The 17,734-nt window shown below is 40.6% G+C and overlaps 1 protein-coding gene across 2 annotated transcripts in view; it reads right to left on the bottom strand.

Moving 5' to 3' along the window:
* Positions 1 to 17,734, bottom strand: part of PACRG (parkin coregulated) — a 505,425-nt gene that overhangs the window by 218,490 nt on the left and 269,201 nt on the right. For both annotated transcript variants that reach the window (XM_043888529.1, XM_043888530.1), the window contains exon 4: positions 9,061 to 9,210. In XM_043888529.1, the coding sequence (XP_043744464.1) occupies positions 9,061 to 9,210 (150 nt within the window). The remainder of the gene's footprint in view (positions 1 to 9,060; positions 9,211 to 17,734) is intronic.

The following is a 17,734-nucleotide window of genomic DNA, read 5'->3' as shown; positions in this document are numbered from 1 at the left end:
AACCATCTCATCCTCTACTTCAGTTTAGAAGTGATGAATGGAAATTGATTTTTTTTTAATGATTAACTAAAAGTGCAAATTGTTCTTGATCTACCAAACTTGCCTTAGATCCAGGACTATCAAGATGTGCCTGGGCACTGAATTTGTCTGCAGTTCAGAGTTCTTTTGACAGTCTGATTCCTTTAGGTGAACTTACATGGTGGGAGCAGTGGTAAAACTAGAATGATGGAGCAAATGCAGGTGAACCTGGGATGCCCCGGATGAAACCTGGACACTAAGCATTGTTAAGATTCACGCAGAGAAACTACAAACATAAAAGTTATTTAGAAACTGAAAGCAGTGTCTGTCTTGGAAAGAGGCTCCATCGGGGCAGGCAGCTCCTGATGGATCTCTGGTTTACCAAGGCCAAGCCCTTTGATTACATAAATACTTCTGCCTTCTTCTGAAGTGAACTGAGGGGTCCAAAGGAAGAATTAGAACTATCTTCTGGGGGAGGGAGAGCTGGACAGTAAAAGTTTATCTCTGATACAATATCTCTGCAAGTAGGAACTATTAGCATCTAGAAAACAAATTTTGTATTGCATTTTTGACTGCTGGCATATTAAAAAAAAATAGTGATTCTTGAATATTTATGTTTCATCTAATCACCTCACGAAAGTATCATATTAATTCTAACAGATTTAATTTCACTTTCTTTGAGGGAACACAAAACTACCTAAATATAATTTTCTCCATCTTGTGAGATAGGCGATAGACCACAGATTAACACCCGCTAATCTGTAAAGCAATTTCACTCACATTTCATCATCCGCCCTCATTATTGTCATGCTGCCCACACTTCTACGAAATCATCTCCTACCGTTCTCTGCAGGTCACTAAGCTGTTTGTCGTCTTCCCAACAACTTGCTTTTCGAATTGAGGAGATTAAGGCACAAAGTAGTTCTGTAACCAGCCCAGGTTCACAAGCCCTGAGCCAGGGTTCCACCCCAGTGAAGCCGCGCCTTCACTCTTAAGCACTCCCCCACCGCTTGTTTTTCCACATATTGTCCCACTTGTCCTGGTTCACAAGCTGAGTCCCTATTTATTCACCCAAACCCCATTCAGGCAGAGCGCCTGACCCTCTCACCCAGCTGGATGGGCAGGGGCAGGCGCAGGCGATGCAGTCTGCCACCCAGAGTGGGTGCCTGGGGTCCTCTGCAAGGAGGGTGTTGGCAGTGCCCTTGGGAGCCTGGGACGTCCCGGGCAGCACCCAGTGCGAAGGCATTTGCTGACTCTCTCAGTTTGCAGCATTACCAAAGAGGGGGGAAAAAAAATCAATTTCCTGCCATCTCCTCTACTCCAAACTTGCCTAGATCTCTTTCCTTTCTTAACTAAACACTCACTTCCTGATGAAAGGAAAAGGAAGAGAGCTTTTCCTCATTGTTTTTTTTTTCTCCACTTATTTATATTAGCTGGAGGCTAATTACTTTACAATATTGTAGTGGTTTTTGCCATACATATGAATCAGCCATGGATTTACATGTTCCCCATCCTGAACCCCGCTCCCACCTCCCTCCCCATCCCATCCCTCTGGGTCGTCCCAGTGCCCCAGCCCTGAGCACTTGCCTCATGCTTCAAACCTGGACTCACCACTAAAAGAGGGAGTTCTCATCAGGCTTTAAACAGCTAGGTCCGGTTCAGTGATGGCGATGTGATAGAATGAATGGAAGGCATGCGAAACCTCGGCTTTACTCATCATGGGCGGGGCTGTACCTCACACACGCTGGGAAAGAGTTACCTGGTGTAAGTTGAAGAGCCTCCCTCCCAAATTCAAGCCCTTTCTGCAACCTCTGAACTTGGCCTTATCTGGAAATCAGGTCACTGCTGATGTAATTAGTAAAGTGAAGACGAGGTCATATGGGAATACGGTGGGCCCCTAGTCCAACCCTGACAAGGACAGGTATTTTTATAAGAAGTGGAGACGAGACTCAGAGACAGACACTCAGGGGAAACGTCATGTGGAGAGGGAGGCAGCCTCTACAAGCTTGTAGATGCCTCTACAAGCCAAGGAACCCCAAAGATGGCTGGACCCACCAGAATCAAGGAGAGAGGCAGAGAACAGATTCTTCCTAACAGACTGAGGGTCCCTTGGACTGCAAGGAGATCCAACCAGTCCATCCTAAAGGAAATCAATCCTGAGGATTCATTGGAAGGACTGATGCTGAAGCTGAAGCTTCAATAATTTGGCCACCTGATGCAAAGACCTGTTTCACTGGAAAAGACCCTGATATTGGGAAAGATGGAAGGCAGGAAGAGAAGGGGACAACAGAGGATGAGATGGTTGGATGGCATCACCGCCTCGATGAACATGAGTTTGAGCAAACTCCGGGAGTTGGTGATGGACGGGGAGGCCTGGTGTGCGACAGTCCATGGTGTTGCAAAGAGTCAGACACGACTAAGCAACTGAACAAGAACAATAACCGAAAAACTGGAGAGCATGACTCTGCTGACACCTTGCTTGGGTGTGGACTCCCGGCCTCCAGAACTGACACAGAACTCTTTGGTTATTTAAGCTGCTCAGTTTGTGGTGATTTATTACAGTGGCCCTACACAGCCCACACAGCCTTCAGAACCAGATTCTGATCCCCTGGGTCATCATCCTACCAGATCATGTGTTTGAAGATATAGAGACACAACTCTGAGAAGAATGTTTATTCTGGGCAGATGCAACCATGGAGGTCTACAGGGTAGGGCAGGCAGAGGCAGTTGAAAGTATGTGCCTGCCCCCAGCATAATGGTAAGATTTCACAGTGGTAAGATGGCCATTTCACAGACTGACCACGTATAGGGGCATCAAGTGAAGGCATGGCAGCCTCTTCTCCCAGGACCTTCTGTCCCATGGGACTGCTCTCCTGGATCATTGCAGAATCATCAGTGTTCACAGATGCATGTCTCCACCATCTCCAGCCCATAAGATTGTCAAGGCTCTGGAAGATCTTTTTGTAAAGAATTCTTGGAAGAAAGGACATTGAACTTGGAGAAGTGAAGACTGAAGTGCTAGTAAAGTTTTACATAATGTTTGCCGGCCTGTCACTTGGAAAAGGGACTAGACATTATCCTATGTGGTTCAGATGAAAGATATAAACCAGATAGTAATATCTGGCATATATTTCACTCACTATAGGGAGTGATTTTCTCTTTGGAAATAAGACAGGCTAGCTCATGAAGTGGTGCTGGAGAAGACTCATGAGAGTTCCTTAGACAGCAAGGAGATCAAACCAGTCCATCCTAAAGGAAATCAACACTTAGTATTCACTGGAAGCACTGATGTTGAAGCTGACGCTCCAATACTTTGGCCACCTGATGCAAAGAGCTGAATCACTGGAAAAGACCCTGATGCTGGGAAAGATTGAGGGCAGGAGGAGAAAGATGTGACGGAGGTTGAGATGACTGGATGGCATCATTGACACAATGGACATGAATTTGAGCAAACTCCAGGAGACAGTGATGGACGGGGAAGCCCAGCGTGCTGCAATCGATGGGGTGGCAAAGAGGCGGACACGACTCAGTGACAGAACAACATCTCATGAAGTAGTGGGGTTATTTAGGATAGGACTGGATAAACAAGTAATGGTCACACAGTCTAGGTCAGTGAATACATTTCACACAGCCAGGTATTAAGCAACTGATTCTTCTCGGTGGGTGACACTCTGCATAGAAAAAAGAAAGTTCAACACAGTTTGGCCATGAAACTAATAGTCTGATAAAGTGTAGTTTAGTAAATTTGGAGAGGGGCATAGGTCAGTTAGGTGGATCTGGCATCTCTTAGGCTCCTATGATTCTTTTCAGACCAGCGAGTTATGTCTTAGTGGAAGAAGAGGTCAGGAGAGTTTAGATAGATACATAATCATTCCAAATCCACCTCTCAGGAACTGTGGAGTAGTATTCTGTTAATAATACTTTGCTCTGTAAACTTAGGACATTCAAAGGCTTTCGAGTCTCATAAACATAATGATGCTGAAGAAAACATGAAGCAAATTTCTAAATCGTGCTAAAATTAGTATAGAATTCCGTGGGGGGCGGGAAACTCTTAATTCAGAATTAAATTAAAAGCTCTGTGAAATAAACTTTATGCAAGTCAATCGTAAGACATAATAACTAAAGAATTTTTTTGTAAACAATCAGCTCTCAAAAGTTCATCAGCATTTTAAAGGACCATAAAAATAGGTCCCATAGAACTCACAGAAATACATGAAGAGTATCTGAAACAGGTTGACTGGGAATTCTTAGGTTCTCATTAGCAGCTGTTTAAATAGACTATTAGTGGAAAACAGTTGTTTCTATTTTTCAGAAACTAGTTAAATATCGGGGTGAAAGATCTGGTACAAACTTTTCAAAATCCCCAAAATTCAATTTAATGCTTTCTTATTTCCTGTGTTATTTAATGTGTCTGAATTTGAGTTGAAAAGTTTAAATCTCTTTTCATGGACTTCTATAGGCTACAACATACATTTTACAAAGTATGCATAGGTAAATCTAAGACTGTTTGATGTTCACACACATGGGAGCATGTTATCTCATTATTTCATGTACTTCTGCATATTCTGTGACATAAGATTAATGTATTATTAGGGCTGTTGATACATGGAATCTCTGAACTGTTTCCATTAGAAGCTATTTCAGGACTACTGGTGCAATTAGAAAAAAAAAAAGTACCCAAGTAGGACTGCCTCCGAAAAGCAGGGTGGTTGGAAAACCCTACTCTGCAGGCAGAGCCCCGTATTTTAACTGTAAATGTTTTAATGCCGTTTATTGGCTCATGTTTCTCAAATGCAATACACTGCATCATTAATTTTGTAGCTTCATCTCTGAAAGCTATAAATTGAGCATTCCCACCATCTTCATTTTCTGAAACCTTTAATAATGTTTGTGAAAGAACAAAGGAAAGAAGAGATTGCTGTCACAGAAGCTCTTCTCTTTCTTTCGGTCCACAGCAGTCACTGGAAAGACAGCCTATCTTAGATGTCCACGATTCATTACTCAGAATTAAAGAAAACACGTTCAAGCTTAGATGCTAGTTTGGATCTTCCAAAGAGGACCCTGATCCAGTCACCCCTGACTTGTCACACTTGGCTTCTCTTTTAAAAATAAGGACCTAACCCCAAACATCTGTCACATATTCGAGTGAGCCAGGAAGGGACAGATTAGAGAACCAGTCATCCCTGAGTGAGTCACAGAGTCCTTAATTTATTTGGCCCCCACCTGGTGTTGGCAGTCAGAGGCAGGATGAGTCCTTTGAAATAAAGGTGCTGCTGAGCCGGGCAAACCGGGAGGTCATGCCTCACTCACAGGCTCACAGAAGGACCAGGGGATGAGCTACCATCAGGGGATATAATACATTAAATCACCTACTCCTGTGCGTTATACTGATTTATATAGTATCACTATATTGGTTTACAATATCATATATGTGTGTAACATTGTATGTGTATATAATGCTGTCTGGGGCTTCCCAGGTGCCACTACTGATGAATCTGCCTGCCCACAGAAGAGACAAAACAGACGTGGGTTCGATCTTTGGGTCGGGAGGATCCCCTAGGGTAGGAAGTGGCAACCCACTCCAGTATTCTTGCCTGAAAAATCCCATGGACAGAGGAGCCTGGCGGGCTACCATCCATGGGGTCGCAGAGAGTCGGAAACGACTGAGTGACCGAACGCACATACATAATGTTGTAAGATGATAATGACTTTCTGGTTTAATACTCAGTCAAGGCCAGGCCCCACATGAAGGGGCGGCCATTATCTCAATTTGTCAAGCTGACCTCCCAGAAAAGACGTTATCATAAGTATTGTGTGCAGATGAAGAAGTTTAAGTTCAGAGAAGTCTACGTGATCTGCCTAAGGTCACATCTCTTCTGCTCTCAAATGTTACTCTTTATCCCACTTTGCAGTTCACCCACTTGTCTGTTGCATTTTTTTCTAAGCACAGGCTAATTACAAACCCTTGAAAGTGTGATATTCATAAACAGAAATTCCAGCTACCCTGTGTCCTAGAGCAGGACTGATCTTGTGGGGCTGGGGTAAATTTCCATGCCTGTAGATGTGGGGACGGGGACCCAGGCTGGTGCTAACAGCGTCACCTGCTCCTCCGTATTCTGCCTTATTCCCCCTGGTCCCTCGGGGAGACTGCTGACCCGATAGGGCACTGGCAAACTGCTCGGCCCCTCTGATCATTTCAGACAAGGTCCAGCTGACATGAAAACAGGACAGAAATTGCAAAAAAAGAGAGCAGGCAGTAGAATGGTGCTAAAGCTTGTGCTTTGAAAGAACGCTAGCAGAAGGACAAGGTCACTTTATTTGAAGGAATAGCCCCTCTTTCACGCTTTCTTTCAGTCATTTATATTGGGTCTCAGCCTCAAAAACATTTTGCTATAGAACTGGAAAGAAATATATCTTTGAATATGAATTGATCAAGACATTGATTATGTGCAAGTAGTGAAAAAAGAAACAGAAAATGAAATTGCTCTCAGAAACACTGAAATTAAGAATGAAATTTTTTTCCTAATCCTAATGCAGCAAATTTCTAATCCATTTTTAGGTAAATATATCTGTCACTAAAGACATCTGCTTAAATAAAAATGTATATGTGGTTCTGCGGATATGAATAAAATATAATCGTGAAGCAAGATTTATTAAAATGCTATCAAAGCTAAATTGTTTTTATGCTGAAAATACTATTGTAATTGGGAATCCTGTGATGAGCTTCTACTGGCAGGATTGGAGCTGTGGAAACAGCCACTCTGAAGAATAGTTTTGCGTTTTAGAGCTAGAATGCTCTCATTTGGTTATAGGACCCTCTGGAAATACAGCAAACTGCATTCTGGCATTGTACTGACAGGTTTCTAAGATAAGTCGAAAATGAAGCTGAAGCTAATATTTTCCCCCCTCAAATGTCAGAAAGACATTAACCAGAAAAATAGCTGAATGTCAAATTCCTGGTGCATGCATTTAGAAACGTTCCAAATAATCAGCTGTGTGTAGGACCAATTAAGGCCGTGATATAAACGATAAAATCTCCATTTTGATAAAAATCGAAATAGGGATATATTCCTAAACCCAGTCACTTCTTTTGTGAAGCATATGAACATTTATAAGATAAAGAATTCAATAGGTATTGATAGTATCAATATAACGAGGCAGACACGAGAGCCAATTGTTTTTAACGGTCTAGGGCTCCCAAGACATTTATCTGTCTTAGTGGTAGTTGTACTTACTCTTGACAGGGTTTCTTAAGAACGAGCGAGATTCTAATTACCTTTTGAATATCACTGTTTTTCTTCTTTTATACAAAGACACAAATGATGCTTAGATTTCAGCTCCAGACCCAAGGACCAGGAGGACATTAACCCACGTGGGGGCGGCCCCTACTCCTACTCCGGCAAGGTGGAAAAGACGCTGGTGCTCACCTTTCACGACCGCCAAGTACAGAAGGAAACGCTTACATAGGAGAAGAGTTACAGTGAAAAACTGGAAACAGTAATGGTCCATATATCACAGGCTTCTGTGAGGGTTACTGAGGAAACATTTGCGAACCACACAACTCAGAAGTGTTAACTATAACTGAGATTTCTGGGAGTGGGCGTTCCCTGATTCTTTCATCTCTGTCTTTATCTCTAGCATTTCTGATTTATCGCTATCTCTTATTTGATGCTATTAGACAATAAAAGTATGAATTATGAATCCAGACTACTTAAGCAAGGACTTTTCACAAAGGAGAAATGCTGTAACTAAAACTTTCAGTTTAGACCATAAAAGGTTGAATTACTAACATCCAACTTTTACTTTCCTGAAAGAGTAACCATCTCATCTAAATGTCCACATTAACTCTATAGTTCTTAGATATTTTGCAATGTGTATCAATTCATCCCCTTATGAGTATTCTTAAGCTCCCACAACCCTAGCTGAAGTCGTTTTTACTAAACATGCTTAATATTAAATATATAAGTAGGTCCTGCTACTGAAAGATAGCTAGAGCCTCTGATGATCCCATGATTCCCTGAATAGTGTGACTGATTTAAGGAAACTTTTAACAGTAATTCAGGAATTATATGAAAAATGATTCCAAACAAAGGACTTGTTTGTGATGGAAGCTGTCATATGTGCAGTTTCTGGTTTGATTTTTTTTCCTTTCTATACAATAAGCAGATTATGTTGCAAAGTTTTTCATGCACTGTTCCACTAAATTACTAACTTATTTACATGGCTGTCAGAAATTAACTTCAAATGTTGACTTACGCTGTGCCTATGAGAAGTATGAGACTTCAGAGTTAGCAACATGAAAGAAAATTAGATTCACATCGTTTCAACAGGTACAAAAGGAAAACCACATTGTCAATAAACAGATGTACGTTCACTGCCTCCCAGGAGGTCAGCACAACTTGCTCACACCTTTGTTTGGTTGAAGCAGATTCACTTGAGTGCACCAGTGCTTTCCAAAGTGTACAGAATAATATTGTTTTTAAATAAATGCATCAGCATATATATTTTTTAAATCAGTACTTACCATCAGCTACGTAACTACAGATTATGTGTCTTTCGATTTTTTTTAGGAAATAGGAGAACATGTATTAAAACTCTCCAAACCACCTGTACCAGATTTTAATAATACTGCTTTTAAAATTCATCCTAACTCAATTAATAAAAACTAACTTTAATTTTAAGAGGAAATACCCAAAGGCAGAATTACTGTCAAGAGAAAGAACAAACTCAAAACCTAACAATATATTCAAAAGACAGTTAAAAACTTTGCAATTTTATTACTGTAAGATTACAGAACCGCTTCAGTGCTTCTGTGCTGAGTAAGTAAGCTGTACGTGTGAAGAGTAATAAATGAAATTGTTAATTTGACTATTTCCCTAGGGAGTAGGAGGAGAGGGGGTAGGGGTTATGCTGTTTAGATCTCTAAGTGGATCTTGGTTTATATGCAATAATAAATCTTAAATGTGTTGCTAATTAACTCTACTTCAAAGCACTCCCCCTTTTCAGTGCTTAAAAGACATTTTGATTCCTGGGGTAACTCACCATTCTTATTCTTAAAGATGTTCAGGATGGGAAGGAGTTGACGGTAGTAGGGCACCAGCGCTTCACCCACCATCTCAGCTGACACGACCAGATGCTGTAGGACTTTAAGAGTGACGCAGATGACCTGTCGGTTCCGGAGGTTCAAGGCATCTATCCAGTGGGAAAAGGAACAAGCCAGGAAGAGCATTAATTTCTACAGTGTTAGGGAAGTTTTGTAGGCCACCGTACTCTACTGGACTGTACTCTACTGGGGATCGCCAACGGGATGAGCCTTGATGATTACAGCTTGGAAAGATGTTTATAGCTCTTAATGCAAGACAGGATCTCATTTGCATACTATTAATATCTCTTCTCCCAACTTGCACTGATTCCTCATCAGTCCTAAGAAAGCAACTCATTGTCCTCCACAGAAGAGGCTGGTGATGGCTGGGTAGCATGAAAGATAAAAGATCAGTTCATATCACCAGAGTTAAAGGACCCATGAAGGTGGACGGGAGATAAATTTTTACACAACAACCCCTTTCAGCTAGCAGTCCATGCTATGCTTAAAACTACTGTCGTGAAAAAAAAAAAAAAAAAACTTGGCAGGGAAGAAGGGACTGGGTACGGTGTGTATGAGTAGAAACTATAGACTGGTTACAAAAATCGAGAACGCTGTCGGTAGAGGGGACAGTGACTATATTTAGATTCTCAAGAAAGCAATTTTTTTTTAATGATCAGAACTTTAGGAGGAATTAAGAGACCAAAGGAATACAAACGCTTTTAAAGAACAGTTCTGAAGGCGCAGTACAAGCTGTACTGCGGAGACAGGACAGGAGACAGTGAGTGATCTGGAGTCCCCCACGTTTGCACAGTCTGGAAACCCGCTCCGGTAGGGAGGGCAGAGGGCCAGGGACCAGGCCGCTGATGACTGGCTGTGTAAACCTGACTAACTCCTTCCCACTTTCTTGGTCCCAGTTTTCTTAACTCTAAGAACTTATTATTTACTTTCTTAAATGGCTAAAAATTCCATGATTTAAATAGAAAAGCTATATAAAGCGTTTAATAGAGAAGGTGGGCTTCCCAGGTGATGCTAGTGGTAAACAATGTAAGCGACACAAGCGACATGGGCTTGATCTCTGACTTGGGAAGATTCCCCTGGAGAAGGAAATGGAAACTCACTCCAGCATTCTTGCCTGGAGAATCCCACAGAGGAGCCTGGTGGGCTATGGCCATAGGGTTGCAAAGAGTCAGTCTGAAGTGACTTAGCACGCATTATAGAAGGTCAAAGATGGTGAATGGTAAACGGTGATGCCTGAGACTACTTCAGCACAAAATTAGAGGCTCTTACTTGTAATATTCTCCTTTCTAAAGAGAAGACTGACTATGACCTTAAAAAGTATGTTCCCTTTATGGAGGGATGAAAGGAACTGCTGCTGCTGCTGAGTCGCTTCAGTCGTGTCTGACTCTGTGCGACCCCATAGACGGCAGCCCACCAGGCTCCCCCGTCCCTGGGATTCTCCAGGCAAGAACACTGGAGTGGGTTGCCATTTCCTTCTCCAATGCACGAAAGTGAAAAGTGAAAGTGAAGTCGCTCAGTCGTGTCTGACTCTTCGTGACCCCACGGACTGCAGCCTACCAGGCTCCTCCGTCCAAGGGATTTTCCAGGCAAGAGTACTGGAGTGGGGTGCCATTGCCTTCTCCGGAAAGGAACTAGGCTATCCAAAAGAATGACACCATGGTCAACGCACCTGTGAGGCAGTCCTCACACTGTTCCTGAACTTCAACTCACATTTCCAGGAGCCTGTGTCTTGCTATCCCTTCAGATCCAGTCTGTCCCAAAGATAAGCTTCCTCCTCAAATTTTACCTTTTTCTTATTTACCCCATGTTGATACAACCAGGTTCCTAGCTGCTCAGAGTCAAGATCTCTTTCTCATCCTTTGCATTCTTCATGTTACAAAGTCATCTTATTATTTTCTTTCTGAGGTAGCCCTTGAATCTGTGTCCTCCCCCATCCTCCCCTTCACTCATCTGGTCCTGGGGCTCCATCCTCACCATCTCTTCTGGCCCTGGGAACTCCTCCACTGGAGCACTGCCCTACCCTCCTAACCCCGCTGCCTTCTTTCTTTCTCCATCCCCTCAACCTGTCTTTTCACACTGCTGCTGGATTAACCTTCTCAGAGCTTAATCGATGATCTTGCCACCTGCTCAAAAACTTCAGAGTCTCCCCCACACCATTTCCTAAAATAAATAAAGTACTGGTACAAACTCGTTAGGCACAAAGGTGACTCTTAGGGTAAGTTGGAACCAAATTAAATTCTCTATTAAAAAATCCAAGAATATAAGGTATCACTTATACTGGTTTCACAGTTATTCCCTATGAAATCTCTAGGAAGTTTTTTAGAATAAAATATGGTCAGCTTCATCCCCTCTAGCAACAAAATGGGGGTTGAGGTCTGAAACCACCTCAGGGAAGCCTCACAACTTGGGGTCCAGCTCAGACTACATTCTTGTTGGGTTTGAAAGTAAACACAAATGCAGTGAATAGGGATGGCTTGACCTTTAACTCAGAGAACCAAGTTAAATGTAACTATGGAATTTGATTGCATGATGGCTCATCATTACAGCACTTAGACACACTGCAGGCCATACCATATCTTTTGAAAAACAACCGAAAATAGAATGCTATAATTTAGCCTAAAAGCTGTAGTAATGAGATGCTCAGGAGTGGAGCCTCCGAGAACCATGGGAAGTTGGAGAGTGAGGTCGGGTACAGTGTCCTGTAGTTAGTAGTGGGGGTCCTTTTTTTCTGGTCTTAACCAAGTGAAAAGTTGCTTTGTCTATTTAGGAAGCCAGAGGTAATCGATCCCTACCGACTGACCCAGCTTCATTTTACAGAAGAGAACTGGGAGCCCTCAGACACATCATTCTGAATGTTATGGGCAGTGGACATTGTTTCAGTAAGCTTACTAATGACGTTCAACATGCCGAGGGTTCGGTACGGTACTAGTAATTAACGTGTATTGGATACCTCTGTATACCAGTAATTAAACTGAGTGTACTTTACATATATATTAGTTTACTTCATCTGCATTCATCAAATATTTATTGAGAATGCATTATGTACCAGTCATTATTTTTGGAATTGGAGATATAGAAGTAAACAACGCAGAGCCCTCAGCCCCTCTGAGCTGGTGACACAGTATATAAGAAGATACTGGACAAATACTGCAAGTATCCTGAGATTTCATAAGAAGGATCTGGTATTTAAACAGCAAATCAAAATGGGCATTCAGCCCAGTCTAGAAAGTAGGGACACCTTCTACACATAGGTAAAGACCTAAGGGATGAGTAGATGTTACTTATGTGAAGGAGAGGGGAAAGGCATGCTAGATTCCCTCCTCTTGGATAAAGGACTTCTTTTATAAGGTCCACTCCAGCTCACAGGGATAAAGTTCTAGTCAGCAATGTAAGAACAAAGCCCAATGTCGCAAAGAAACCGTCTTCCAAATGGTTTTTATCATTGCGTATATGTTTTTCTTGGGATCATCAAGGAATGGTGGGAAGAGGTATGTGAGTATGTGTAGTTGTACATAAAAGGAGAGTGAGGCTGTAGCACTTTTCCTCAAGTTAAAAGATTCGTAGGTCTCATCTAGTCTTACTAATCAAATAGAATCAGATGCCTAAAATCCCAGGTTTCTGCGTTTTCTCTCTATTCATCCCTCTATCCCACTCTGCTCCTTTAAAAGGACTCGTGGCCACATTAAGCTAAATATTTTATTACATTTATTACATATAAGTTTATCCATATATATATAATTAATTGATCACTTGGGGATAAATTAGTAATCTCTCTGACCATGGATAGTAATAGCTATTAGGAAAAGATATTTTATCTCATTGCAACCCCAACTGAATTAACATGATTGTGATAACTGTCAATGAATTGACAATGACTGACAATAAAATGCCTGAAATGTTACTCTTAATGGCATCTAAAATGGAACAGTGAGTCATCCTAAATGACCAGGTAATGGCTCTAAAACTTCTGCAGGAGCTGTGAAATAGAGCCAGGGTATGAAGCTTCCAGTGGTAAAGAATCTGCCTGCCAATGCAGGAGACGTCGGAGACATGGGTTTGATCCCTGGGTCAGGAAGATCGCTTGGAGGAGGGCACAGCAACCCACTCCAGTATTCTTGCCTGGAGAATCCCACGGACAGAGGAGCCTGGCGGGCTACAGTCCATGGGGTCACAAAGATTCGGAAATGACTGAGGAACTGAACACACACGCAATGCACTAAAAAAGCCCCTTAACTTCACCCAAGAGATTTTCTTTCTTCTTCTTTTTTTTTTTTAATATTGTCCATTCCCATGTCAGTTCCTCTATTTCTCTTCCTCATTCTCATGGAATTAAGAAATACCATTAAATTGGAAGTCTTTTTGTTCTTACTGTCCCAATAGAATTAAATAAAAAAAAGGTTTCTTTGGAAACAAAGTTCTTTTCTTTTGAAAAAGTATGTTAACAGATATAAAGAGAATATGATTCTATAGCTTGAAAGAGAAGAAATGTGTTTATTCTTGTGTTGATGGGTCTGAAAGCAATTGTCAAGATGTAAGTGAGGACTTTGAACTCGAGATTTAAGGTTTTGTAAAGGGTCTAACACGAGAAATCTACTGACATTATAGATCAACCAAGAGAACCTTTATATTCAGAAAATTGGATTTCTATTGTACCGTTTACTGCTTTCAAGTATAATCAACAAGACAGGGCTTCCAGTTATATAGAAATTGTTGAAGAATAAGGGAAAAATAATCTAAAGTGAAAGTGGTAAAACATATTCATCTTAGATGGTTATAAGTTACATGGATGATTTTCTCAAGCATAAAACCCATTATTTCTATAACTTTTTTGCAAGGTGGGAACATTTTCTAGCATTAGATATGATTCACTACTGTGGATCAGGTAGAAATATTTCTATTTCTTTTAAAATTGGATGCACCACACAAAATGCAAAAGCAAATAACAAATTCTAAAAAACCTTTTTGACATATGGTATAAATGTTAATATCCTTGATATACAAATAGCTATCACAAACCAACGAAAGATTGAACCTGTTAATTTAAAAAAGGGGCGAATAATATGAATAGATAACATACAAATTAATAAAGAGAAAAATTATTATTGTAAAACTTTCAACTTTGTTGATAATCAAATGAAAGGAAACACTTCTCTATAATTTTGAGTATCATATTAACAAAAAGTTTTTGGAAATTTAGTACTCAGTATGGAAGTAGGCCTGGGAAAAAAGGCATTCTCCTAATACCATATTGAAAACCCTTACAAACTTTCTATAGCAACATGCATGGACACTTGACCCAGCAATTTCACTTCTGGGCATTTAATCAAAGGAAGGATGAAGCTGTGCAGAAAGAGTTATAGGAAAGCATGTTATCAACACTATTAATTATAATGAGAAGCAAACTAAATGTTTTCAAAGCACTGATTTAAGCAAAACCTAGTATATCTGTAAAATGGAACATTATAAACTTATTAAAGTCATCTGCAATAGAAGATATTTGAAAAATAGGAAAATGTTTATAAGATACAGTTGAGTAAAGAAGGAGGTTATAAAGTACATTTTCGCTATGCTCTTATTTTGAGAATAGAATGTAAACACAGTGAAAGCTGGAGATTTATAAGCTCAGATACAGACAATAGAGACCTATCTTATCCATGGGCATATGTAGACACTGGACTTTATTCCATTTAAAGATATTCTTTTTGACACTACTTTTTAAAAAAATTACCACACTTTGCATACTTAACTAAAATATTATTCTTCATGATCATAATTTATGTTTTAATGTAGCAGAATTCTAGCCCCACCTCTTTGTTCTTTCTCAATATTTTCTTGATTGTTCTTTCTTAAAAATTGTGTTTTCTTTTTAACGCCAAAAATATTTTGTGTTGTGGTGTAGCAGATTAATAATGTTGTGATGGTTTCAGGTGAACTGAATGAAGGGACTTAGCCATACACAAACATGCATCCATTCTCCTCCAAAACCCCCTCCCGATCCAGGCTGGCACATAACATTGAGTTGAGTTCCCTGTGCTATACAGTACAGTAGGTTTTTGTTGGTATCTACATTTTGAGATGAAATTTAGAATAATTTGATGGTTAAAAACTATGTTTGGCACTTTGATAAAATTTCCAGCAAGTGTAGAGAATAAATAGCCAGAAATGGCCATCTGTACATTCAGGAACATGTATTTCTTAACCTGTTCCTATTTTTCTTTCATTAATCTCCCCAGAAAAGCTTTAGAGTACTTTTCATGTACGTTCTGTGTACTTTTGTTAGGTTTGAAAGTAAAAGTGAAAGTCGCTCATTCATGTCTGACTCTTTGTGAGCCCATGAACTGTACAGTCCACGGAATTCTCCAGGCCAGAATACTAGAGTGGGTAGCCTTTCCCTTCTCCAAGGGATCTTCCCAACCCAGTGATTGAACCCAGGTCTCCTGCATTGCAGGCAGATTCTTTACCAGCCGAGCCACAGGGGAAGCCCAAGAATACTGGAGAGAGAAGCCTATCCCTTCTCCAGGGGATCTTCCTGACCCGGGAATCGAACCAGGGTCTCCTGCACTGCAGGCAGATTCTTTACCAACCGAGCTATCAGGGAAGCCCTTTGTCAGGCTTATTAGTGTTTGAATCATTCTTATTTATTTTGATATCTTATGTATTTTAATTTTACTGTGTAGACTATATATACATATAATATAAAATGTTATTTAACTATTTTTAAGTATACAATTCAGTGGCATTAGTTATATTCACAATATTGTACAATTATCACTATTTCCAAATTTTTAATCACCCGAAACAGAAACTCTATACTTCTTTTAAAAAAAAGCCCTCTCCACTCATGTCCCCTCGAGCCTTTGGTAAGCTCTTATCTACTTTCTGTCTTTATGATTTGCCTATTATAGATATCCTAAAGTATTTTATGTATTATTTTTCCTGATGTTGAAATATTTAATTAATAATTACATTGCTGGGACCAATATCATATTAGTTGAATTAAACTGAAATGAATATAAATTTTGCTAGTCAAGGAGCAGTAAACATATCTATTTTTAATTTTCAGAATATAATGAATTCGAAATATGCTTTCAAACCAAATTTAGGTTTTAAAATTATAGAAATTACTCTCCTTCCAAAACAGAACTCATCTGCTATACAAATAAATATCATGTGGCCTGAGTTCTCAATTAAAGCATCAGAGAATTTAGCTTAGCTATTTTACGGAGTAAGTCTATTAAAAGTATTACCATTTTTCTGAAATTCATTGTTTTCCAATAAGTGTTATAAGAAAAGCAGTATTTTTTTCTCTAATCTCATACAGAAAGGATTATTTTTATGCAAAATTCAGATTTTCCATCAAAGCTTTGTTATTACAAATGGGTAACTTTTTCCCTTGTTTGATAGATAAGATTATATTCTTTCCTGGTGGCTCAGATGGTAAACAGTCCACCTGCAATGTAGGAGACCTAGGTTCAATCCCTAGGTTGAGAAGATCCCCTGGAGAAGGGAATGGCTACCCAATCCAGTAATTCTTGCCTAAAGAATTCTATAGACAGAGGAGCCTGGAGGGGTCAGCTAAAGTCAGACACAACTGAGTGACTAACACTTTGATTTTTTCACTTTTCAGGACCATAGAATACAACTCAGTATTTGGTGACAGTGTTTAGCCTTTCTTTCCACTAAACACTTAGTTATAAAGATAGATACACAGATATAATTTGCTGAAATAAATGAGACCATCAGTTACCAAGGTGGTCTCCTCATTACAGTCAGTAGCATGATCTATTTAGTGCTCTCAACTTTCTATACACAGAGGAAGCTGAAGAACAATGTCATTCAAGACTCTTCTTCAATCCTTCTGCAAGCAAGGTTGGGCCTGTGTTTGCTCTCATACATACTGAAGTCTCTAACAGTGAAAGTGAAGTTGCTCAGTTGTGTCTGACTCTTTACGACCCCATGGACTGTAGCTTACCAGGCTTCTCCATCCATAGCATTTTCCAGGCAAGAATACTGGAGTGGGTTGCCATTTCCTTCTCCAGGGATCTTCCCGACCCAGGGATGGAACCTGGGTCTCCCTCATTGCAGGCAGACGCTTTACCCTCTGAGCCACCAGGGAAGCCCCTGAAGTCTCTAACAGTATTTGAGAGTAAACTTGCCAGTACCCTCCTTTTTCAAAAAGCAGAGGAGGACCTGTTTCTTTGGAGTGGCCTGCTCCCCTGTCCCGATAATGCTGACTCAGTTCAACTTGAAGGAATGGGTGACAGGTGGAATGACCACCAAAAGGAGCTGGCCAGTCTTGGGACCACTCTTAGAGTAAACCCAAGTGACAATCTGCTGTGACAAGCAGGCGTTGCTTCTAAGAATTAGGGTTATGTTTCTCCCTTTGGTTGAGAAAAGGCATCTAAGTCTGAATTAGCTTTAAGATAACAGAAGTGGCAGACTATGAAGAAAGGTAGAGTGCACCCTGGAGAAGGCAATGGCACCCCACTCCAGTACTCTTGCCTGGAAAATCCCCTGGGCGGAGGCGCCTGGTGGGCTGCAGTCTGTGGGGTTGCTAAGCGTTGGACACGACTGAGAGACTTCACTTCCACTTTTCACTTTCATGCATTGGAG

This window comes from Cervus elaphus, chromosome 26, assembly GCF_910594005.1.
Source record: "Cervus elaphus chromosome 26, mCerEla1.1, whole genome shotgun sequence".
Lineage (NCBI taxonomy): Eukaryota > Metazoa > Chordata > Mammalia > Artiodactyla > Cervidae > Cervus > Cervus elaphus.
The sequence above is the reverse complement of the archived record's forward strand: the minus strand, read 5'-3'. Positions and strand labels throughout refer to the sequence as shown.